The sequence below is a fragment of the Phaenicophaeus curvirostris genome, chromosome 10 (assembly GCF_032191515.1).
Source record: "Phaenicophaeus curvirostris isolate KB17595 chromosome 10, BPBGC_Pcur_1.0, whole genome shotgun sequence".
NCBI lineage: Eukaryota > Metazoa > Chordata > Aves > Cuculiformes > Cuculidae > Phaenicophaeus > Phaenicophaeus curvirostris.
In genome coordinates this window covers 20,411,920-20,436,830 of record NC_091401.1, presented here as the reverse complement: position 1 = coordinate 20,436,830, position 24,911 = coordinate 20,411,920, and the positions used below count along the sequence as shown (strand labels likewise).

General features: G+C 40.6%; 1 protein-coding gene across 1 annotated transcript; it reads right to left on the bottom strand.

Annotated features, from left to right (window-relative positions):
• Positions 1-315: 315 nt before the first annotated feature.
• On the bottom strand, positions 316-22,444 carry PHC3 (polyhomeotic homolog 3). Its single transcript, XM_069865003.1, has 15 exons — positions 22,390-22,444; positions 18,886-19,033; positions 17,962-18,120; positions 16,445-16,522; positions 14,731-14,889; positions 13,486-13,584; positions 12,937-13,174; positions 10,754-11,631; positions 9,181-9,331; positions 8,464-8,717; positions 7,474-7,630; positions 5,159-5,273; positions 4,149-4,299; positions 3,826-4,057; positions 316-3,357 (listed from the first exon to the last, which is right to left on the bottom strand). Exons 2-15 carry the CDS (start codon positions 19,009-19,011, stop codon positions 3,203-3,205), a joined length of 2,952 nt encoding a protein of 983 aa, XP_069721104.1. The 5' UTR covers positions 19,012-19,033; positions 22,390-22,444; the 3' UTR covers positions 316-3,202.
• Positions 22,445-24,911: the final 2,467 nt, after the last annotated feature.

The following is a 24,911-nucleotide window of genomic DNA, read 5'->3' as shown; positions in this document are numbered from 1 at the left end:
TCTTGTAGATACGTCCAGTGGGAGCAAGTGTTGAAAAAAAATCAATTAAAATCTGCAGTAGTTCCTCTTTGGCAAGAGGGGCTAGCTTCATTTGTGGGGAAAGCCACGGAAAAAGGTAGCATAAGCCCGGGAAAACCTCACTGACTGGGACAGAATCAAGAGATGGGTATGCAAAATGGTTTTGGACGAATATCATGCTAAGTATTATATTGCTTCTTTAAGTAAATTCAAGACCTTCTGAAGCAGACTTGGAAGTTTTCCAGCCTACTTTCATGTACAAGTGTGATTTATTTTTTGAAACCAATTTTATCAACACCACTCTACCAGCAAACACTCTGATATGAGTGTATTTCTATCAGTATAGATTAGTATAGCTGTGTCTGCTTTTAAGTTCCTGCTTAATGCCAAAATCAGCGAAGGAGAAAACATGTTTTCAATATGCATAAGGCCCACATTCTTAGTTGCTGCATTCATGAATATTTAAAGCATAACTCACTATCTGTGGCTCTGACAAAACCACAGAACATGTAAAGTACCAGGAGAGCCAGAACAGATGTGCATTAACCAGATCTCCTCTGAGCTCCTGGCATCTGTCAGTGATAATATCCGAGAACCATACAAAAACATTAGCCATGTAAATTCTCATGAAAGCTGTCTAATAACACAAAATTAAAACAACTGTGAAATTCTCATGCATGTAACACTGTGATTAACTGCAGGTCTAAATAAAACTCATATTATAAGTCCACATTTTCACGGCCGTTATCAAATCACATTTACGCGTATCTACTTTTTACATTGCCAAATAACAGTATGATTAGAAGACGGATTAAAAATCAACCAGTGAAATTTTCATAGAAAAATAATAAAACTTTAAGACAAAAGCCAAAGGATAAATATCTGAGATATCTTTAGTCTTCAATTAGCTCAAAGCAGAATGCATCCTTTAGAACTTATTATGTTACAGATATGCTACACAGTGTATATTACAGAAATGCTACAAACTGGAACCTACCATCTCCGTCATTTGAATATCTTTCAAATGAACATTGCCAAACATTGAACCAAGAAGTTTATTGACAACAGAGACTGAAGATAGAAAAAAAATCAGAAAGTGCTTAGCAACTTCCCTCCAAAATAAACCCAGACATCAATTAATTGTCTAAAGCCTTTGGTGCCATTTCGATAAGGGCTCTTGCCACATAACAGCACGTAACAGCAATGGGTTATCCTAACTTGGAGCTTTAGTGGTCAATAAAAATATTAATAACATCTGCTATTAGTGAGCCCAAACACTTGTAATTAAAAACAACTATTCTAATGTTGATCTCTGGAAGATAATGATAGAAAGTCTGTTAATAGATACAAAGCAATAATCTAATTAAAGGAAAATTAAGCACAGAATTTTCTGTAATCCAAATTTACTCTGTAAGGTCATCAGTTAAATAACACACATATTCATCTACCTGTCATAAACCTTCCTTTCAGCCAGTGTATGCACATTGACTCCTTTAGATCTAGGTCAGCAGTTCTCAAACTTTAGGTCAGTTCCTCTTCAGGCATACTTCAGGGTCTCCTTGAATATCTCCCTACACAATCATATATTATGCACTAATTTGCATAAAATACAAAATACGTTATTTGCAGACACACATATTTAATTCCAATATACATGATGACTCTATCAGCACATGTACCCTTCTTTCCCTTTACAAGAGCTTGGGGGTCTGGGTCTGTACATAAAGGGAGTGGAGCAGCAAAAGGGAGGGAACAGAAGGTACAAAACACATCCATGAATGTCTGTACACACGTGATGGGGAAGCAAAGGCCGAGAAAGCACTGCTGACTCAGAGCCCAAGCAGCTTCCAAGAGTGTCAGTAACTGATGAAACATGAATTTGTTCCACACAGAGTGCAAGCAAGGGAAGATGGAGGGAAACACTAAAATCCTACCAACAGGGTCTGCAGCATCCAAGCCAAAAATCTCCTGCCACAGGGACCAAGGTGGTCCCCTAGAGATTTCTGCCTAGCAGTAGCAATCCTCCTGCTCCAGGCTCCTGCTCCAGGAGCAGCTGCTCCTACACCAGTCTCTGAAAGGACCTCATCAGGCAGCTCACCATGCTCCTTTCTCAGACCACAGCAAACCTAGCTCACACTGGCCAGTGAACAAATAAAAGGTGCTTGGAAGCTTCCAGTGAGGCGACAGGAATGCACTAAAGGGAAAGATGAGTTACACGAGGTATTAAGTAAAAGAGCATCTGAGCTGTGCTATCCCTTCACTACCTCCAGTCCTCCAAGTACACTTGTCTCAACATGAGCTGGTTCTGGCTGCAGTTTTCAGCCCCTCATGCCTATGCAATTAGGAACTTGAACCGCAAGTGTTCTCACACCTTCTCAGGATCCACTCCGAACTGCCATTTGAGAACTGCTGGCCTAGTTATAACTAGCAGCATGCAAAACTACAAACCTAATAACTTAATGCCCTCTCGGTGCATAGCAGCATACAAAGAGTAAAGTAACATGTGCTTGAGTTACCTCTGGCAAGAGTGCCATGCCATTGCATTTCAGTAGCCTGACGATGAGGATTTTGATGAGACACCTACATGGTTTATAATATTTCCAGACTTCAAGAAAATACTACAGCGGCAGAGATGAGGCTAAGCCTACACAAGGAAAACAGGCTGCCAACCTGCCCCTTACAATTTGCTCAAGACTAGAAGAAACTCGGAGAGCACAACTAAATGCATAGCATTTTACTGTTATTAGTGCTTCCACAGGGTCTGTGGACACTTCTATCATTTCAGTCCAAAAACTGCTGTACGTGGGAAAAACCTTTCCAAATACAGCAACCCAATTTAAATGGTGTTTAGATTGGAGTGGGTGCTGGGTTATTAAACTTACAAGATAAAGTATATGTTGAGGAATATTTAACCTAACACACCATATTTCACTTCATGTTCACCCATGAACGCCCACTTCAACCTTAAGTATTACTCAGGCTTTACCATGAGCCTATTGACTGCTGGGAAGTACAGAGGGCTACCTGGTATAATCAAAGGAACATTTTAAGTCTTTATGTGGGGAAAACCCCACATATTTAACAAAATATCACAGTAACACTCATGCCACAGTGAAGATGTTGGCTTATTACTGTTGGTTCCATAACTGGGGAAACTGTTGTTTAAACCTTCACGTTCACCTCCTTAGGATTCTTTCAATGAATTGATACGTGCACAGATTTTCAATGCAGGTCCAAGCTTAATATTCATTGCGCTCATAAGGTGATCCTCCTTCAACAAGAGGAGAGCTTGTCCATCAATTTCTTGTGCTCTAAATTCATCTGCAATATCTTGACAACCTACAAGGCAACAGAAAAATAATGATTACTGGGTTAGAAAAGTGCTTTCTTAGATGCCACAACTCCATTCATGACTCATATCAGGACAGGTCTTCCAAATTTTTCAACGGTATAACGGGAGAGAACTCCATTCTTGCTTCTGAATAAGCAGCAAGTAAGGAGGGAAGAGAAGAAAATATAAAAGGGAGGAAGTGTGTCTGATCTCTCTACTGAACTCTTGGAGAGAGGTCAGACTGAAGGAACAGCTCCCATCTTTGTCAGCTGAGATGCAACAGCAGAAGTGGGACTAGCTCTACCAACATGGGGATTTGTGCTGAAGGAACAAGTAAGAGGAACAAATCACATTCCAGTTTCTATCACCAACTGACAAGTACCCTGGTGCTGTAACCACACTACCTCATCATCATATCAATGCTAAAAATCAAGGAGCTTAACAGTTAAAAAAAAGGAATGGGCTACTGCACATACCAGGCAAAGAATGTATGAAGGCCCAAACTTCATCAACACTCCATACTGATGGGTCAGCCTGCACCACTGGTAACAAGTCAATGCTCTCTGGCATCTTCCTAATTCTTAGTTCCCTAAGTTCACGTTCTCTTTCTCTTTCACTCTGTCTTCGCAGCCGGGTGGTCATGGCAGCTGGAACAGTATCTTCATGAGAAGCCACATCTTCTTCTGCAGATGGATAAGTAATTGGAAGCTGGAAAACGTAGTACAAATACACTACAGTATTATATTTTATTTGTAATTCCCAAAACAATGCTACCATTTCAAGCAAATCTTCCACAGACCTGTCTAAGAAAATGATCTCGTGATGCCCCATCAGGGCCACTTGGTCGACGCCCGCGCCGGCTAAGACTTTGGCTCTCTGATTTCCGATTCCAGCGGCTGGTCTTGTCTGATGTAAACAGCCCATATTTCTTAGTGCAGCTAAGGCTGTGCCTAAAGTAAGAAAAAATCAGTCATTCACAAGTAGTTTTTTGGACCGTATTCAATCAAGTAACAATAAAACTACACTGTCCTCTACAGAAATGCTGCTACTCACAGAATCATAGAATCATTAAGGTTGGAAAAGACCTCTAATGTCATCAAGTCAACAGGTGTCACAAAAATGTACGAGAGGTGTATCTCAAAGGCCACTTACTCAGGTCCCTTGTCTTGACGCAAAATCAAATACCTCTCAATCATTAAATGGCACCACTTATTTTCAAGGAAGAAGCTGTAGAAAACACTAAATTATTTATGCTTATGAATATTTCTATCTTACTCTATGCAAATAAAGATTTTTTTATACTGTTACTAAAAACATTTAAGAATGTTTTTTGTCTATGCAGCATTTTAATTATGTCAAGATAAATTCAGTGGGCTTTTTCCCTAGCATCATGCAAAACTGTAAGAAGGTCCACCTAGTCCCGCATTCTTTCATTGTCATTTCCCAAGATCAAGGAGAAGACAATATGAAAAATATATAACGATTCGTGGCCAATGAACCTTTGCACTGATTTCCAAACACTTAGTAACACTTAATGGGATTTCTCTTCCATGATACCCATCACCATACTATAAGCCCAACAGCATTCACAGCACCTTCAGGATAGAGGTCCATAGTTTTGCTGTAACTCCCTTTGTCTGTCTTCTTGAACTATGCTATAATCTACCAGAGCCCTTTGTACCCATTTACTCTGCAAATTCAGGCAGAAGGCAGTCATGTTTCACCGTTTCTCTATTTTTCAACATCAGATACTATTTGCATGCAAAACTGTTAACCAGGTAACGATAAGCAATAACCAGACAAGACTACCTTTTGGCACAGGATGTGGAGCAGAATCTTTTTGATCTGAGAAACTTATTAGGATAACCCATTTTTCCACAGAATTCACACTTCAGAAGATCATTTTCAATTTCATCCAGTCCCTCTAAAAAAAAAATGAAATAAAAAGGAGTGAGGAGGCATAAAGAAGTCAGTTTCAATGACAAAATTATGTCCAAATTTGCCATCTCAAGCAGGCAGGCAGAAAAAATTCAAATATCCCACACATTTCATTAAATAATTAGCAGAAAATTATGCAAAACTAAGGAAGTCATAGATTTCACTCTCTACAGAAAAGCTCTTGAGCAAATTGAACCATACTGAACCTTCAATTAAGTTATTCAATGAACTTAATCAGCTTTTTTTGGTACATCCACGAGCAAGTATGCCCTCAAACATAGCAAACAATTAAAGAGAAGTGTTACAGTCCCCGTGAATTGCATATAGAGTTCATTAAGAGAACTGGGCATTCCAAAGTCTAAATTCAAGCCCTCCTGTAAAAGCATTAACCCTTTAAAATACTGCCTTTGAAAAAGCAACTGCTACAACCAAAGGTGAAAGCAAGTAAAATTTGAATTCTATTTATGAAAAGATAAGCTCCATACAAGAAGGAATAGGACTACAGCATCTAACTATTTGCAGTCTACTGTTACACAATATTTTTCTGTTACAGGTGAGATGAGGAATAAGGTATGGGCATCAAATTTGTTTTACAATAGAATGTAGTGTAATATATTTAAAAAATTGACTCTTCATTTTTCTGTGTAGGCAACTTAATTACAACATAATCAAAAGAAAGTTACAGTTAAAGCAAAGCACTTCAGCCATCTGCTACTGCCTAAACTAGGCTGTTATTGCAAAATGAAGAAGGGCTCTGGACTCTACTGAGATATGCTAGTAAATGCAATCACATAATCAGCTATAATTTAAGAAATCTTATATTATGTTTCATTTTCAGGCACTGTTTACACAGTTTCTGACTTCTTTGTCCAGATGTTACATCAACCTGCAGGACTGAACCCATCAGTATTTCCTTTCAGTGAGGTGCTTCCAAGCTAAACTAGCTCCTACTGAAAATCAGTGCTACAAGTACAAACATACTCTTAATTTTAAGCAGAGATATACACTGCCTGAGCAGCAGAGTAAATCAGCCTTAGACGAGAATTCCAGCCATGTTTACTTGACTTCACTACTAACAAATTCTCTTCCTGAAATCAGAATGCTTTCCAAAGAAAGCTTTTCATCTTGTCTGCAATCCTTGACTTGGATCTGACTCAATAAACTTACAAGCAGCAACAGATACAAATTATTGCAATAAAAAATAATGTATCAGAATCTGATAATCTAAAAGACTGAAATTTGAGCTAATCTGCTGAGATTCACAAAGGACGTAGCCAGCTTCCCCACTGTACATCAGTAGCATTCAACAAGCAGAAACCACGGGAACTGCCGCTGGTGAAAGTTCCTGTGATAAAGTATCAGGGGGTTGGACTTTTTAATTAAGTTTTAATTAAGTGATAATTTACAAAGCCTGGAGTGGGAAGTAGTTGAAGCACAGCTATGGTGACACTTGCTACTGCTCAGGACTTGCTGTCTGTCTGGACTTTTCTAGCCACTTCCCCGCTGCAGACCTGTGGCAGTACCAGTTACTGTATTTGTCCCTTCTTAGCCTGCTCAATATGGTTCTGATATGAAAGAAGATAAAAAACTATTTTAAGAGAATGAAACTAAGAGTTACACCAAGAAAATTTAAACAGATCACCAAAACAAGCACCTGTGCAATTGCTCAAGTTGCAGAAAAGAAAATTCAGAGGTGGCTGAAAAATTCTGGACTTTCAAATCTTAGATGAATTTATAACACACAAAAATGTGAGCTAAAGAATAATTTGGCTTTTCTAGACCAGGCCATGGCATAACTTCCATATAGCAACACTTGCGAGGCTGCCTACCTTTGGGCTTGAACAGTAATTGCAGTGGAACACATCCAGAATTGTTGACTGCTGAGTTCTAAAAACTTCACAATGATGATTATGTTGGATAATGCATGGGGAACTCAATTTAGCTCATGTGTTGTGCCAGCCACCACTCTATTCTAAACAGGACAAGTGCATAGTTTCCTGACACTCGTGCACATCTACAGCAACTGCTGTTATGATGTGTAGCTAGGAAAAAACATTTGAAAGTAATTTCTATTAGAGATGACATAAAGATTGGAGAAAGAGTCCAGAAGTACAGACAGGATGGGACTCTCTAATACACACAGAACTGAAAGAAAGAAGTGGATATTTAGAAAAAAACTCACAAACCTTCTGCAATCATATCCTCTATCTCTGTGTCCGATGAGTTGTCTGCGTGTTTTGCATTCTGCAAGTCTGATTCAACACACACAACACTCATGATTTGACCCTCCACTAGCAATCTCTTTTCTGCAGGCTGTTCTACCAGCAACGATGAACGACTTACCTATTGCAATAAAAGCAAAGCAGCAGTGATTAACTGAAGAATTATTAATTGAAAATAGTATTTGTGACTTAGTTGCAACTGAGACTAGAATCACAGGTTCTATTCCCTACCAATGAATCATTACTACATAGTGCCAAAGCTCTAAATACCATCTCAAACAAATACAAAGACTCACTCCTGCTCTGCAGAGTTTGCAATTACATTTAACAAAGGATGAAACACATTAAATCTAGAGAAATAAAGGAATAGGAAAGTGAGAGAGACACTTAATTAGTTAACAAAGCAGGCCCACTGGTTTTAAACTGTCCCCTCGTGGATTTAATATTTTCAACAGTAATTCTTACCAGACAAGGTACCAATCACACCAAGCTCAGCAGGGGCTGACGAGGGCTTTAAACCACAAAATATTAACATTTTAGAGTTTTAAAACAGACTCAGCTCAGAGGTTTAAATTATTAAGTATCACTTTAACTGACGTACGCAGGAGACAGACAAATGTGAAACAAAGTTCTTGCAAATGGTAACCTAAAAGCACTCTCTAGTTGTCTCCGCACGTAGCCTATCGACTCAGCTGCGTCTTTTTCCATTTGGTACCTTTTCATCCAGTGACCCTGGCAAGCCAAACAGCAGCATGAACTGCAATTACATCCATAAGACAACACAAACATTGTATAAGCACACTGCGTGCTCTAAGGAACAGGTTAGCAATCCATGGAAAAAAGGTCAAAATTGTTCAAGATCTAAACAGCTTCTAGCCACAAATAACGTCATCCTTAAAAACAGCTTGTTTAAAAAATTAGTAGTAAAAAATTCACAGCAACTTTCACACTTACAGGGAATGGCTCTAATCCCTCCTGAATCACAAAGCCTTCAATAACATGAGTCAGGATCTGTGGTTTAACAATAGCCTGTGGAGGTTTATTTTCCAGGCTAGGAATACTATTGGGCATTGATGTGCTGTTGCTCCTTGTTGCTGCTGCTGGAAGCAGAAGAGGTGGTGGTGGAATAGAGGCATGTGAAGGATCAGATGGAGATTTAATTACTGAGGCACCAACTGATGATGTCACTGAAGGTGGTCCCCCATGTTCTGAAAAAGAAAATCCAAAGTATCTTATGTTTTTACCACTTATGTTGGCTCAGAACTCTAGAAATAAGAGGCGATAAACACACCCTCCTCTGCATCCACCATATCCTGTAGCTCTGGCCTTTACCTATGGTTTACAGATTTTACCTTCAAAACAAGGTGGTTTTCCTGGACAGACTACTCCATGAACAAACAGCTCTCACATAGACATTTTGCCTTACTCAGTACTGACTAAATATAAGCATAGCTGGCTATTAATTACCTACACAAAGCACAAATCCACTAGTCAAAATCAGAAACCAGTATTTTCAAATGTCATCATGGACTTCTAATACAGTTCATGTAACTTCTTTTATTTAAAAAATGATGCCACTAAGTTATAAAAAGATCAAAGTCATAGATAACCATAGATAATCACTAGAGGTTTCTAAGCAGAACAGCTGCCTTAGTTGCCACTTGTTCTCACCTGACAGAGGATCTTCTGAATTAAGTGCGTCTCCATTCCCCAGAGTAATGGCTGGAGGAGACAAAGTGGGAGGCGTAGGTGTTCTAGCCATATGGACACAATCTGATTCCTCAGGCATTTCTTCTTCACATACATTCTCCACTTGGTAAATCTGCATCCAACAAACTATTGCTTTAGAGAGATTTCCATTCTATCTTAATACCTTAAGAGAGTTGCATAAATACAGTTTTTAAAATAAATTACGAGTTAAAATGTTAAAATCTAAGCTTCTAATAAAAAAGTAGTTTTCAAACTGCATACAAAATAATGAACTCTGGCGACATCACAATGTCTCTGAGGGCAAAATTATTTTGTTACAAATGGCATAATATAGAAAAGCACAGCTCTCCTACCAAACAGACCAGAGACCTTGACTCTTTTGATGTCTTTATAGTTTACTGTATTTTCACACACACATTTGTAGCTATTTAAATACTTCTGCAAAGTGCTAGGTCTATTAAGATAATGACAAGTCTGCAAATTGTTCTCTATCTCATACAGTACTATAATCAAACCAAGTATTTCAGAAAAGTACACCAAGACTATCCAGCATTAGAGGTTATGAATGATTATAAGCTTTTTTCCCCGAAACTGTTGAAGTAAATTTATGTGAATTACTGACAGTTAGTTTAGTAGATTAGGATTTAAACCACCACCTTGTCAAAAGCAAATCTGGCTTTTACTCTTTTGCCCAATTTCTACATGAATATCAGAGAGTTGAGATTATTTTTAATTTAAACTGAGGGTCATTATAAAGAGCACATCTTTTTACTTAACCTGTTGGTAGCCTGAAAAAAGCCTACACGAGCTATTGATTCTTTTGTTCACATTACCATTAAAGCCTGGCAACACTGCCTCAAATGTCAGCATTAATTGCTTATCATTTTATTTCACTGATATTTCACTGCACATGATTTCAGTTCAGTGTCAGTGAAGCTGAAAACTTAGGTTACAAACTGCAGATGTCAGAGAGTAACATTGAACTAAATTACATGGCAGTGATTAGGAACATCAAGACAGTGTAAAAAAATACCCCTATTCTTTTATGAAGAGGATCTTTTCAATGTTAGTACAAAACTAATCATCCAGAACTCTATTATCTTAATAATCACCTTCACACCTAGTAGAGAGATGATTCTCCTACTCAAAGTTTCAATTGTCAATTTGTATTTAAATTAACATAAAGAGGTAAAAGCTTACAGTCCATATGGCTCGTTTATCAAAATTCATTCTGATGTTAAGCTTTGCTTTTTTAACTTTAGATATGCTACAACTTCATTAAGAGGCAACATTTTCGGTAAAATGCTGCACTTGCATGCTTCTTGGTTGGTATTCTTGACTGACGATCCATTAGAAAGAGCCAAAAAAATCAGAGGCAAATATCTATGGTTTTCCTAGAACTCATTTCTGTAATCAATAGGTTTCTTCCGATCCTCTGTCTAGCACCAGGTTTTGCTCCCTCTGAAGGCAATGGGCCAGATTAACAACTCTTTAGAGAAGCTGAACAATACAGGACTGCAATATTACCACTTACCACTGGAGTTTCAATTGGTACAGACGGCTGCACTTGAAGATTTACTGCAACAGTCTGTGGTGGTGGAAGAGTTTGAAATGGCAGCTGGACTAAAGCTTCTGCAGCAGGAAGTTCTTCCTCAGAAACCAAAGTGTTTTGAACCAAAACTTGGCCCTGGGATAGAATTTCTGGCTGCACTTGTAAAGACTGCACAGACTGCAACGGCAACGGCTGAATCTGGGTTGAAGATGCTGACAGCTGGGGAGGAGCTGCAAGCGGGATCGGCGTGGACTGCAAAGCTGAATATTGCTGGTGTGGTGTCGAAGACACGATCTGTTGGCCTGGGGAAACTAAGCTGGGCTGATCTACTGACCCTATGTGTACAGCGGGGGAAGATGCAAGTGGAAGATGTGATGGAAGATTAAGTGGCTGTGCAATTGGTCGAACTGGATTGGTAGCTGTTTGCTGAGAAGCAGCCTGCTCTGGCTGAAGAGCTGCTGGCACGAGGGAGTTTGCCTGTGACTGAATAAGTGCTTGGGGATGAATAATTATTGTGGGTGACTGACTAGGGGAGTGGGAAGGCGGAGGGGAAACCACTACTGACTGCTGAGCTGGCTGGGAAGGGGTAGGAGATAGCGTTAGAGGTGGAGGATGGATGTGGATAGGTGAACAATGAGACTGGACGCTGCTGGGACCTGGGGGAAGCCCATGGCTTGGGAGTGGTAGGCAATGCTGGGATGGAGGGGGTTCCGGACCCGAAGATGTCTGAAGTGCGATTGGCTGGACTTGCTGCTGCTGTTGCAGTATCAGCTGATGATGGGAAATCTTTGGAGGTGGTGAATGAAGTGGGATCTGCTGATGTTTTACTAGTGAATGAGGTTGCAATGGAGAATATGAAGCTGTGAGGGGGAGGAAAGCAACAATTAGTGTTTATTTCTTTAAGTTGAGAGACCATTATAAAAATATTTTAAAAAATGAAGTTTCTACTTTAAAGACCAGTGCCACTTTTCCAAGCCTTCGGATCTATGTTTAGAAATACCTTTTTTGACAGCATGTAGTACACAAGAACAATTAAACAGGGAAATATACAAATCTTCAAAGCAAAATGCAGCAATGAACAAACATGGCCATGCTTTTTATAGATATATACACACATACATGTATTTCTACGTAAAAATATCTAAACTATCTTTTTGGTGCTAGTTCTAAGATTATTATTGATGCGACCTTCTCTTATTTAAGAATTTCATGCAGTTTTAAATAACTTTAACTTTTGCTCTGGAAGGTTGGAATGGAAGAGATGAACACATCACAACCAAGATAACTGCTAAGTTAAAGTTTAGATAATACAATTTTAAGTTACTAAACAGAATTCTAATTGTTCTTTATGAAATAAAGCCTTTGAAAGTATTTGCCTGAACGCAAACACACAAACTGGAAGGTATGGATCCAAAACCAGTGCAGCTTCCAGAGGTACTATATAACCTTTAAGTGAAGCACATGTACACATTTTCCTCTCCATGCAAACCTCTTCTTGCTTTGCCTTTTCCACTTGAGAAAGAAATAATTTATGCTGCCTTTCTTATTGTTTATTCTGCTACTGAAGATGGATTTTTTTCCCTACAGAGTGAGTTCTAAGAGCATGAGGGCTCAATACTTCAAGAACGCCTGCTTCACAATCTTACTCCTTCTCTAAAAGTTACCATTAAGCCAAGCTAAATTCCACAGAATTCAGACCAATTCCCTAGACTGCTCTTACCTTTGCAATATAAGGAAGCTAAAATGTGAATACACTGCATAAAAAGTAAATGCCTCTCTTAACTAATTGCATGCTTATTTTTATTTATCTCATTTTGATGACAACAAGAGGCTTCAGGCGGTTTCAGCTCACATATTGCTTCACAGAGATTGGCAATGACATGAGCATACAGAGAGACCAGTAATAAGAACTGTGTTTGTATTACGGTTCAGCTGTGTATTGCAAATGCTATATTGTGCTTGTATTGTGATTTAAGAACATGTGTACCTCTGCTAAATCAAAACTATGTGTAACATCCTGTATCAACAAATAAGTAAACTTACTACTAAACTCCCTCCATGTAGAATATCTAAAAGAACTCAGTCAGAGACCACTGGACTCTGACAGAACTGTAACATACAAATTAAAGTAAAATAACTTTCTTATAGCTCCATTTTCCTCCTACCTGGTGTTATTAAGTGATGTATGCTTGATGTCCGTGTGACTGGTGTACTCCGACACTCCGGGGTTGGGCTCTCGCCTTTTCTATTGCTTTCTGAGGGATCAGGTTGGCTACCCTTGGAACTTGTTACAGGTTTACTAGACAGAGACAATGACTGAGTTTGACTGCTGCTCTTTGGTGGGCCATTCTGTGAACTTGATAATACACCCAACTTCTGACTGCGCAATGTCAAGTTCTGAACCTGGGAAATGAACAAAACCCAAATCAAATAAACATCTACAGCAAACATCCAGGCAAAAATTGCAAAAAATAATATTATGTAATGCTTCCCTTTATAAAAACCTGAAGTGTCATATCCAGGATCCCAGTTTTACCTATAACATGATCACCTCTAAATGTGTGATATGGTAAACCGAAGACAATGAGGTTCTACACAGCCAGTACCCATTAGCAGACTTTATAAGCTAGTATAACTTAAGCACAACGTTTCCTTATTTCTCAGTTTTGGTCCATTCTACTGGACGAAGCTTTGATAAATTTAAACAGGCTCACCTGAGTAGCTGCAGACTGACAGGAAGATGAGGATGATGACGAGACAACAGGAATGTCAGACTGGACAGCAGCCACAGTAGTTGCAGGAGTAAAAATAAGCTGTAAAACAAGAGAAAATATGTGGTAACAGAGTCAAACTTTGAAAATACGTGAAAGAAATGCAAGAATTTTAAAGAGAGATATGGCAGTTACATGTAGTGATGTACAGCTTCTTTTTTACTTTCAAATGAAGTTACTCATAGAACAATTTGTCATGGTAGTTCAAGTAAATAAATTTAAAAGATAATAATGTAAAATAAACATAATAATGTAAGTATTTGTTCTACATATTCAGAAAAATCTCATATATACACAGGTGTATCGTCTTGCATGTTTTCATTTTAAAAGGACTTTCCCTTCAATATTACAAATTAGCAAAACAAAGGCCAAAAAAGTGAAGAGAGCAGCCTGATATCCACAATGCTGCAGAAAGAGAACTTAGATCTTCCAGTCTGTCAAAATGCTATTTAACAAGCAGAATCGTTATATCAACTTTACTATACTAATTAGGTTTCATAGCAGTAGAGTTATACAACCACCCTGAATTTACTAACTTCCAACATACCTGACTGCCATTTATTTCTGGAGTAAGTACAAAATTAAAAAGAATAAAAAAATCACTAAACAGTGTTTTCAAAATTGCCCATTAGGAAATGGAAATGCCACATTGACAGGAAACTGCAAGAATCTAATGAGTTTCACATGCACCCAAAGAGAACGAGAGCTATTTATTGAACTCGAATTCTAGAGACAATAATGCAAACAACAATCTTAGTTAAATGCAAGAAAACTTCAATCAAGAGTCAGCATTCTGAATGGTACCAGTGCACTGGAAAACAATCTACCTGCGACATACAGACTCCAGTACACCCTACTACACAGCCAGGAGACACCTTCTCCTACGTTTGATCAATTTATTAGTGGCAGTATGACCGGGCTAAAAACACTCGAGCAAACTTCACCAGAGAACTAAGCTACAGCAATCCGTTCACTTCTGATGTCTGTAGCATTTCAGGAGACTTGCATTTGCAAATTAGTGATTACATTCTCAAGCTACCTGAAACTAAAGAAAAATATTTATAAGTAATTGATAGAAACAAAAATAAAACCCGAAACTGTTAAGATTCGGGTTTGGGTTTTTTTCTGGGGGCAGACACACAACAGATGGACCAAAAAGCAAGCTTAAGAACTGTAATTAAAACTTACCATCTGAGCTCGTAGATACATCTGAGCCTGGCTTGCACTCAGGGTCGGAGAGGTGCTCCCCAGCAACATAGTCTGTTGGGTAATACTGCTGCTGGTGGTGTTGGAGGTCTGTGAACGGCTTATTATCTGTGCAGGTGTAGGAGAGGTGGAGAGGTTAATCTAAGGAAACAAAAATATTGCTTCTGTCATGGAAATTCATTCATGCTAGGGTCTAAAGCCAGAAAGCCTTTGACAAAAGTGGCAGGGACAGCTGAAATTTCTGGACTGTAAAGATTTCAAAAATATGTTGTGCCCATAATCACAAAACTGGATTCTGGCAAGATTGCACAGTTCCATTCTTAAACTGCAAGCAACCATTTTACAGTAAATAATAACAAGCAACTACAAGTATAAACAATGATATAATGAAGTCTGGAAAATATACCTCATAGAAATATAAATTTACAGGATATGTAGCATGAGCTTGAAATATTTTAAGAAAAAACACTTGCATTTTAATACTTAAATGCTTACATTACCTGACTGGACTGATATGTTCTGCTACACAACCCGATCAAGATGCTTCTTTGCATCACCATATATGAACTTTGATTCCTCATTTTACAGATGCACATTCAAAAATGACTGGAGACTAAAACTTTCTAAAATTTCACCTTAAATGCTCCTCAACAACTGCTCTTCAGCATCTTCTCAAACAAAAGCTGTTGTGGTTTGTTTGTTTTTTTTAACTTTTCTCTTTTCTAACCAGTCTAACAGCATTAAGTGCCCAGCTCTTTTTCATCACTTACTCAAAAAAGTTTCCTTGAAAAAACCCAGCCCAATTATCCTGCTAGTTTAACATCAGACATCATTAAAGACTTTCCCTTCTAAATTTAATGAATGAACGATTTTACTTTGAACAACTGTAAGCCAAAGCAACGCTATGAAAGCTTAAAAAAACATACAGTTAAATCGCTGAAGCTATGCATTGAAGTCATGAACAGCTTGAGGGCATGATTAATGAGCTGGATGTCTGCAGGACTAACTAAGCGCTACTCAAGACAACTGTAGAGCCGTACATATGAGACCGTGCAAATTACACACCTTAAGATACCACTTAAAGAGATACAGCATGAACTGAACATAGAGCTGCTAATAACTAAAACTTCAGCACATGCCTAGGATATGGATAAAGTAATTGAAAATGCATAAAAGACGCATGATAAGAAGTGATAATAAAATAAATAAGTGCTATTTAATCAGTTTCATTTATATGTGAGCATTGAGTTGAATTCTTTAGATTTGGTGCTCTTTAATCACTGATACACAGTTATGCTTTTAACCTACACTAGTGCTGCAAATAAGGAAACTAATGGGAAAAATCCAGTAATAAATCACGTAAGACATGAAAGTTCAGGAAATGACTCCTGCAGTGGTCTGAACAGTCACTTGTGTTGTGGAGTAAGCACTTGCCCCTCAGAGCACCAAGAGCAGGCTGGGACTGGAGAAGCCTCCAACACTGACCAGGCACAACAGCGGCGGGCAGCACGTGTCAGGATGACTGGTGGACGCTGGCAACGCAGCCAACACTTACTACAGAGTCACCGTACTGTTTCTGTAACACTAATTTTAACCATACAAACTTAAATACTAAAATCTTTTCTGTTTTTCCAAGGAGTTATATAATAACCAAGAGAGGCTGAGAATGGATGGAGGGCTTTGTTCAGTTACGTACCGAGGTCTGCGACATGCTTGACTGCTGAGTGACACTCCCAGTAGGGGAAGTACATTGCCTCCCACCTGACAGGCTTGCCTAAATAGCAAGAATACGTGTCAAATATTGAAATCAAAAAGTATTTAAGTGATGTTCATATTATTGCATAAACCATCAGAAGCATCCCTCCCTACCATTACCTCTTCTCTCAGTTAACAGTAAAAACACTTTACTTGGTGGAACTAGCTTCCAGCAAAGTGCACTCTGCACTACAGAACGCTATCTGCAAGGTGCCTTCAATTCCTACCAAATTTCAGGCATTCAGATTCTTGCAGATCAAGACTTTAACAAAAACGAGCAGAGGTAAAGTCTATTGAAGTGTTAATGATGGATCTACCTCATCAGCTCACTGCCTCTGGCATTCAGAACTTAAAATGTGATATCGTTAAAAAGCTGTCATTATTATAACTCACATCATATTTTTATTACGATTAGAATACTCTAAAGATAAGCAAACTTCATAAATGCTGTAAAGAACACCCTCATATTCTAAAATGATAATTTATGGACACACATCTGTTGTCTGTAAGAGTATACAGTTCCAGCCCTCCAGAAGAACATAGGGACAGTGATTTAGATTTCTATACTAACAAACTGCATACCAAAATTTCTTCTCTTTCCCCATCTGTTTTTCCTTGCTCTCTCTCAGTAACTGTATACGCACACACAAATCTGTCACAAAACAATGACAAATCAATACATTACCACAATCTAATAGAAAAGGCAGGAAAAAAAAGCCAGCAGCATAGATGAGTCAGTCCCAGTTCTGACAACAGCCAGCTATATCCCTTAAGTCTTTAACTCCATTTTTGCATTTCCACGTGTAAAATCACTAACCACCATCTATCTCTAAAAGAGAGTATTTTCCACCTAAGGTCAACTGAAGTCAAAGGAAATCTTTCCACTGTTTGAGTTTTCAAAATGGATCTCCTCCAGTGTTCACTAATGTTAAAACCTGTGCTTCAGAAATGAAATGTCATTTACTTCCTACATTCCCACACTCAAGAGTTATAATTGAGTTTTGCCATTACTTATAATGCAGCTAGATGTGTGGCAAAACACACTACGATCCCAGATGTTCATTATTTCTATTTGATTTCACGAAAATACATTTCTATTCATTGCTTTCCCCATGAACTTTCAGAGAAAATCATAGGATGAGGACTGACGTAGTCTATTTTTAATATTTATTTTATTACTGTTTGATGATTTACATGATGCATTATAATGTATGCAATAAAGCATGGAATGGTCGCCTACTGTAGCATCTGCAGCACTGGACAAAATCCTCCAAATAGTTTAGAGGAAGATTTAAAATTTTAAATATTTAAAATAACGAAGTCATTAAAATATAACAGTGAATTATTGTGAGGCATTAAGCTCAGGCACTTAAGCTGTTATATTTGACAATGCTCTCAAACTGCAGTCCTACTCTAAGAAGTTGCACACCATTCTTTCTTAGCAATCTTCACTCTCACCTGTGGTACAGTTGCCAGACTCTGAAATTGGGTACTGCTTAAGTGCTGCTGCTGCAAAGCAGCAGTTTGCAGCATTAGATGCTGCTGTTGGGCTGCGTACATCTGCTGGAGGTACTGAGCAGCTGAGCTAGGAGGACGATGCAAGGCCTGCTGAATAACCTGTGATGAATCAGTAGGTAATTAATTACAATTACGAAGTACACACCATGCTGACATGATGTTGAAGTTTACCTTTACAAGGAAATAAAACCAAATAAATTCTTTTCACAGCAATCATTTAACACTGAACTTGCTCCATCACTGCTCTCAACAAAGTCACAGAACACAGTCGACATAAACATGTTCACATTTTCAAGGAAAGCCTGACAATCAGCTGACAATACTGCATCATTCATTACACAACATCCAAGCCCCTTAGCTTCTTTTCAGCAAGTCCTTCAAAATGTTCTGCTCTTTGAAAGATCAGGAAAGTATGAGACGTATTCAATTATTGAACCCAACAGAAGGGACTGTACTGAGTTCAAGATGTAACTTAAAGAACAGCAAGAAAGGGCTGGATCCAAAGCAGCAATTACACACACACATAAATACCTGTGGACCCCTGTAAACAATGTTGGTCAAGCAAACAGCTTTGTTTTGTGTTATTTTGTCAAGTCTTACGTCAATAATCCATACGCTGAGGGAATGGCAAAAAACCACGAACTTCCTAGCATAGCATTTCCCTCTCCCTTATTTGAGAGGTAAGCCTGTACCCTGCACTATTCTTAACTCTGGTAAACAACATCTCTGGAAAGTCTGCAAGTCAGATATTGAGAATGAGGACAGCAATTAAAAATGTAAAGTTAATCTCATATAAAGTATCGTGCAATGCTTGTACTTGAGACCACTGTAGGGGACAGGAAAGAACACCTCACGGCCTAGTACCTGGACAGCATGCCTGTCAGAGCCGCTGTAGACAGAGATCTGTGGTAGCGGCGTCCGGGAAGTGGAGGTGGTAGTGATGGTCGTTGTAGATGTGGAACATGTTGTTGTGTTTGGTTCATTCTCCATAGCTGTGCAGTGTTCGTCCAGCCTGGCAGAATTGAAATAAAAGTGGTTAACAAACAGAAAGCCAGTACACAGGCTCTACGGAGATAAAATAACGGACAGTTTTCAAATGCGTAAGCTTGTAGGAGTTGCTATTACTTGATGGGATTTGTTGACAGATGTGGTCCATCAAAAGTAGCAATTGGTGACCAATTCAGGAATACATGCAGCACTTCCCGCAAGCTACACAGGAGTACTGCTGCATTCCTCTCCCCCACAGCATAGCACTGAAACTGCTGGCTAACCCTTCTGTACATTTGGCAAAAATCACTGCTGCTATGCTCAATTTGGAAAGAGACAGAAAGGATGTGCAGAAAAACGCTTTTACTTTTTATAAGGACAGCAACAGTCAAGGAAGAATCTCTGATGATTCCTTCTCAACCTTACAAGACTTCCGTCTGTTGCAGAGTACAACCTCTCTCCTGAAATGATACCTTTAATACTGAGATTAGTCATATCTCAATATATAGTGGGTGTTTACTTCAGTTTCTTTTTCAGTATTAGTCTTATGATTAACAGGAAATAGCACAGTTGCTGCTTATTGCTTTTAAAAGGTTGTTAAACAAATGTGTGGGGAGAAGATGCGTTCCCTTCTTACAATGAAGAAGGGCTCAGAAAAAAATAATAGCTGAGAGCTCTGCAATGTGCTAGGAAAAAAGCAGCAGTGCTGAGTGCTTAAAAAAACGCCCACTGGATGCTGCAAACAGGTGTGTAATTAGGAGTTTCAGTTCAGACAGCTGAAAGCAGAACACAATGCTGCCAGGCTGCTGCTTTCGCCTCTCAAAACACAACTGCTTCACAAGAGAACTGCACATGGTGTAGCTCCCTAGTATTCAGAGTACGTAAACTTTAATAGATACATGGTCACCTAAGGACCTCACGCCCATCATTGTACTGTATACTTGAATATGTTTTGCCATCAAAGAAAATTCATGGCAATAAAGCTTTAGAAGCAGCGATCCCTACTGCTAGAACCAAAGGAAAAACACCAGTTTGTTGTTAAAAAGTCAGACATGTTGTGCATTATTGATGCCACTTGTCTACCTACATTAGAGAACAAGTTAACATACAGGAGTTAACCACTTCAACTGCAATAAAACTAGCACCACTTCTAAAACCACTTTACATTAATTTCACATAATGCTAATGGAAAGTACATTGAAAAAAAGTCCTGTCTCCTCCAGAGGACATTATAAAAGCACATCAAAATATTCACACCTACAACTTGTCAAGCTAGTTTTATCAGAGAGTTAGGCAACCAGTTAAATCAGCCTAAATAACATTAGAAAACAACATTGGATACTTAATTTCCTTCATTCAGCTATATTTTAGATGTATTATTAGTGAGACACGCAATGTATCCCACTCTACTAGATATTCCATCAGAAGTTCACCCCATGAGAGCTGTTAATCCTTTAGCTGGAAGTGCCTCGCTTTCAAAGACAATTCTGTCATTGCCCAAGTTGTTCCGGCAATGGATGCACAAGAAGGGGAAAGAGCTCCTACACTTTTGTTCAGCGTGGCCTGGCACTGAGGTGCATCCTCACTCCTCCTCGAGCACCTCACTTGGAGCTGACATGAATCACCTACTTAGCACCACAACACAGACACAGCACTAGCGCAGAAAGAGCGTGCGCTGCTGAGGGAACAGTAAGGCGTTCCAGCAGACAACACTTGTTAGAAACCTCTCCTCTCTAAGTGAGAAGAGGAAATACATAAGTAGCTGGTTTTAGCAAGGAAACCAGGACTACATTACAACTTAGCAGATGGATATTTTATGACAGAAAGCATAAAAACCATTATAGGCTTAAAATCAGATTGCCTTTACAACGTTGCTTTCATTTACTTTACAACGTTACATACGCAGAGACCGCTTCTAGTCCTAAAACAAATCTGATCCAACTGAAAGTGATCCTCTGAATTTGTTTACTACTCAAAAAAATCAAAAAGGCAAAACTTCTAAATTACAGTAAAATTAATTTTCTTAAATGTACGATGAAGACCTTACAATGACATTGCCCGTGAGTGACTTTTAACTCCAAAGGACCTCCGTATGCGAAGTAAGTTATAGCAAATGCACTAAACTGACTTTAAACAACCTCTACACATTTAAACACGCTCAAAATCAGAAAAAGAATTAAATATTTATTCAAGTAGAACAGTATGAAACACCACAAAATTTCAAATTGCACTGTGCATAACATAAATATTGAGAAGTTTTGTTCCCTTTATATTTTTTTGGTCAAAGAAAATACCCAAAGTAAAAAATACCTGCTATTCTATACCGATAACATTCAACTCCCCTCACAGTGGACATGGATGTATTAGAATGCTTGACTTTTGGTAAACATCACGATAACAAGAAACACAGCTGACAGTCTGAAACCATGAATGTTATTTGAAAACAAGTGTTATTTTTTTGCATATATGGTTTATTCTTCGCAGTCCTGACCTCTCCTTACAGCTGCAAGGGCACAAAACACAGAAAACACGTGCAAATTTGAGCGACGAAACTGGTGAAGGGGCTGGAGAACAAGTCTTATGAGGAGCGGCTGAGGGAAATGGGGTTGTTTAGCCTGGAGGAGGCTGAAGGGAGACCTCATTGCTCTCTACAACTACCTGAAAGGAGGTTGTGGAGAGGAGGGTGCTGGTCTCTCCTCCCAAGTGACAGAGGACAGGACAAGAGGGAATGGCCTCAAGCTCTGCCAGGGGAGATTTAGGCTGGACATTAGGAAAAAATATTTCACGGAAAGGGTCATTGGGCACTGGGAGAGGCTGCCCAGGGAAGAGGTTGAGTCACATTCCCTGGAGGTGTTTAAGGCACGGGTGGACGAGGTGCTAAGGGACATGGTTTAGTGTTTGATAGGAATGGTTGGACTCGACGACCCAGTGGGTCTCTTCCAACCTGGTGATTCTATAATTCTATGAAATTTCCTCCAGTCCCTACGGGTACTTCTGCCTATGACTGAAGGCAGTAAGACCACTCTCCCTTCCTTTGCTCTGGCTATGGCACAGGCCAGCCTTGCTCGGGATTTCATTAAAAAAAAAACAAAAATAAAAACTAAAAACTGAAGAAGAAGGATGGCTGAAGCCAAGCTGTGGAGCTCAGCAGAGCCGAACAGAGCCGAGCCCAGCCCAGGCTAACCTAGCCCAGCCCAGGCTAACCTAACCGAGCCGAGCCCAGCCCAGCCGAGACGAGCCCAGCCGAGCCCAGCCCAGCCGAGCCGAGCTCAGCCCCGCAGCCCCCGCCGGGGCGGGCAGGGGGGCGGGAGGGGAGGCGGCCGCCGCTCCCCGCCCCCGCGTTCCCCCCTCCCCCCTTCTCTCCCCCGCCGGGACACTCGCCTCGCGCCGCTTCACTCCGCTTCCGCCATCTTCTCGCCTCCCGCGCGGGGGCGGCGCCGCGCGCGCGCAGGGAGCCCCGCGGCCGCGCACGTGACGGGGGCGCCGCCATGTTGGAGCGCGAGTAGGGGGAGCGTGGGGCGGCCTCGCAGCCGCAGGGCCGGCTCTGGCCGGTCCTTGAGAGAGCAAGCGCCTGTTATCCAGCGGTTTCAATACAGCATGGGGGATGATGTGACGGAGAACGGCCCTGCAGAGAAGGGCTTGGGGTGCTGGTCGGTGAGAAGCTCGACATGAGCTCGAGTGAGCACTTGCAGGCCAGAAACCAACGGTGTCCTGGGCTGCATCCAAAGAAGCGCGGCCAGCAGGGTGAGGGAGGGGGTTCTGCCCCTCTGTTTCTCTTGTGTGAGACCTCACCTGGAGTACTGTGTCCAGTTCTGGAACACTCAACGTAAGAAGGAGCTGGAGCTGTTGGAACAGGTCCAGAGGAGGCTACAGAGATGATGAGGACAGGCTGCGAGAGTTGGGGCTCTTCAGCCTGGAGAAGAGAAGGCTCCGAGGAGATCTTACAGCAACCTTCCAGTACCTGAAGGGGCTATAAGAAAGCTGAGGAGGGACTTTTTACAAAGGCTTGTAGTGACAGAACAAGTGCCAATGGGTATAAACTGGAGAGAGGCGGATTTAGACTAGACATAAGGAAGGATATTTTCACTGTGAGGGTGGTGCGGCCCTGGCCCAGATTGCCCAGGGAAGCTGCGGCTGCCCCATCCCTAGAGGTGTTCAAGGCCAAGTTAGACGGGGCTTTGAGCCCCCTGATCCAGTGGGATGTCCCTGCCCATGGCAGGGGGTTTGGAACTAGATGATCCTTAAGGTCCCTCCCAACCCAAACTATTCTATGATTTATCAGACCTAGGCAACATGACAGAGTGATCTCTATCAATCATGTGCAGTGAGACAAAAGGTGGGGACTGACTGTAGCCCTTGCACGTACATGTATAAATTAAAAAAAAAAAAATCTTACGCATATTGTTACTTTCAAAGGACTAGTCTTAATGTTATTATGAACTTCACAACAGTCAACTCCTGCAAATTCGTAGCTGGCTCCAGCTCTGTGTGACCTTGCATTTGAAATAGGCTGCAAACAGAGGTGATTCCAGAAGAAGACATGTCTTTTCAGCACAAATCAGACTGTATACATGACATCATCATCTCCAAAAGAACGAAGAGTATAACAGTGTCTGTTATGTGAGAATTAATTGATAAGTTTTGCTGCAGCTGGTTTGTATGTTTAATTATCTTGTAATATAAATCCATCTTGTATCAAGAGATAATATGCAGACAACCTCCAGACATGGGTGAATAACCTGAAAGAATAAACACTCTTTTAGAGTTGCAGTAATTTATTGATATGCTTAATTGACTTGTGAGATGTAGCTGTCTTGGGCCAGGAAATAACCTGAAGGAAGTCTGCAGACATGGTTAGATAACCTAAAAAATAAACATTGAGGACTTGCACGGTTCTTTCTCTAAAACTAGTATATATACCTACTGCTTTTGTAAGATGTTGTGCCTTTTTTATAAGGGCATCCAATTCAGTGCAGAATTGTAAAATAAAAATATTATTGCACTTGCTTCAATGACTTTGTCCTTTTCAATATTTTACTAGTAAATAAGCGTTTCTTACAACTATTTGAAAAAACATGCTATGAAAAACCACACTATTAGAGGGACATTCTGTCTAACTTTCAAAAAATAGTTACTTGGATAAGCCTAACTCTACCTTAGTTTAAATCAAAATATTCCACTTTTTGTAAGAGTAACTTTTTTCTATCAGCTTTAGCTCAGGAAGGCTACACCCCCAAAACCCCCACGCGTGACACGCCCCCCGCGCGCTCCCCACGGTCCTTTATTGAGCCCGGGGTCTGCAAAGCAGCCCCCGACTCGATTTCCTTGGCATCTGCCCGCTTTGAAGGTTCCATCTGAGCTTCGAAATAAGGGTTATCTTGACCTCCCCTCTTTTTCGGCTCCTGAAGCGCTGGTCGGTCTTGCGCAGCCTTCAGTGTTTTATTCCTTAAATATCACAAAACAAGGACTTTTCCGTTCGCCGACTTCCACGCACAGACGAAGCATTCGCACGGACACCGCATCCTCCATCGCGCTCCTACGGGTTTGCTCACGAGCACAACGCGGGGGCTGCGCTCCCGGGCTGACGGCCACGCGCTCCCGACTCGCTCCAGGCGGCCTGGCCGATTAACGAAGCACCGCGGCGCGTTTCGCGTCCCCCGGGGCTCCCGACCGCGTCTGCCCCGCTCGCCACACACCGCCACTGCCGCCCCGCTCCCCCGCCAGCCCCAGCGCGCCTCGGGGCCGTACCAAGTGGCGGAGAGAAGAGGGGTGGTCGGTGTGGCGCCCGGACTCGCTCCGGCGGATTCCCCGCGGGGATCCCGGCTGCCTCCCCCCCTTCCGTTCCCCCGTGGAACATTCCGCTACGCAAGTGCGCGCCGCAGCCCCGTGTGGAAGAGCCCACG

Bases quoted from the DNA above. Each gene is read 5' to 3' on its own strand.
- PHC3 (XM_069865003.1), bottom strand. From the start codon at position 19,011: ATGGAGAATGAACCAAACACAACAACATGTTCCACATCTACAACGACC. The intron at 9,332-10,753 runs GTAAGTGGTAAT...TGTTGGATGCAG, and splicing joins TACCAATTGAAACTCCAGTG to ATTTACCAAGTGGAGAATGT. The intron at 3,358-3,825 runs GTATGTGCAGTA...GTTGCCTTGTAG, and splicing joins CTTCATACATTCTTTGCCTG to GTTGTCAAGATATTGCAGAT.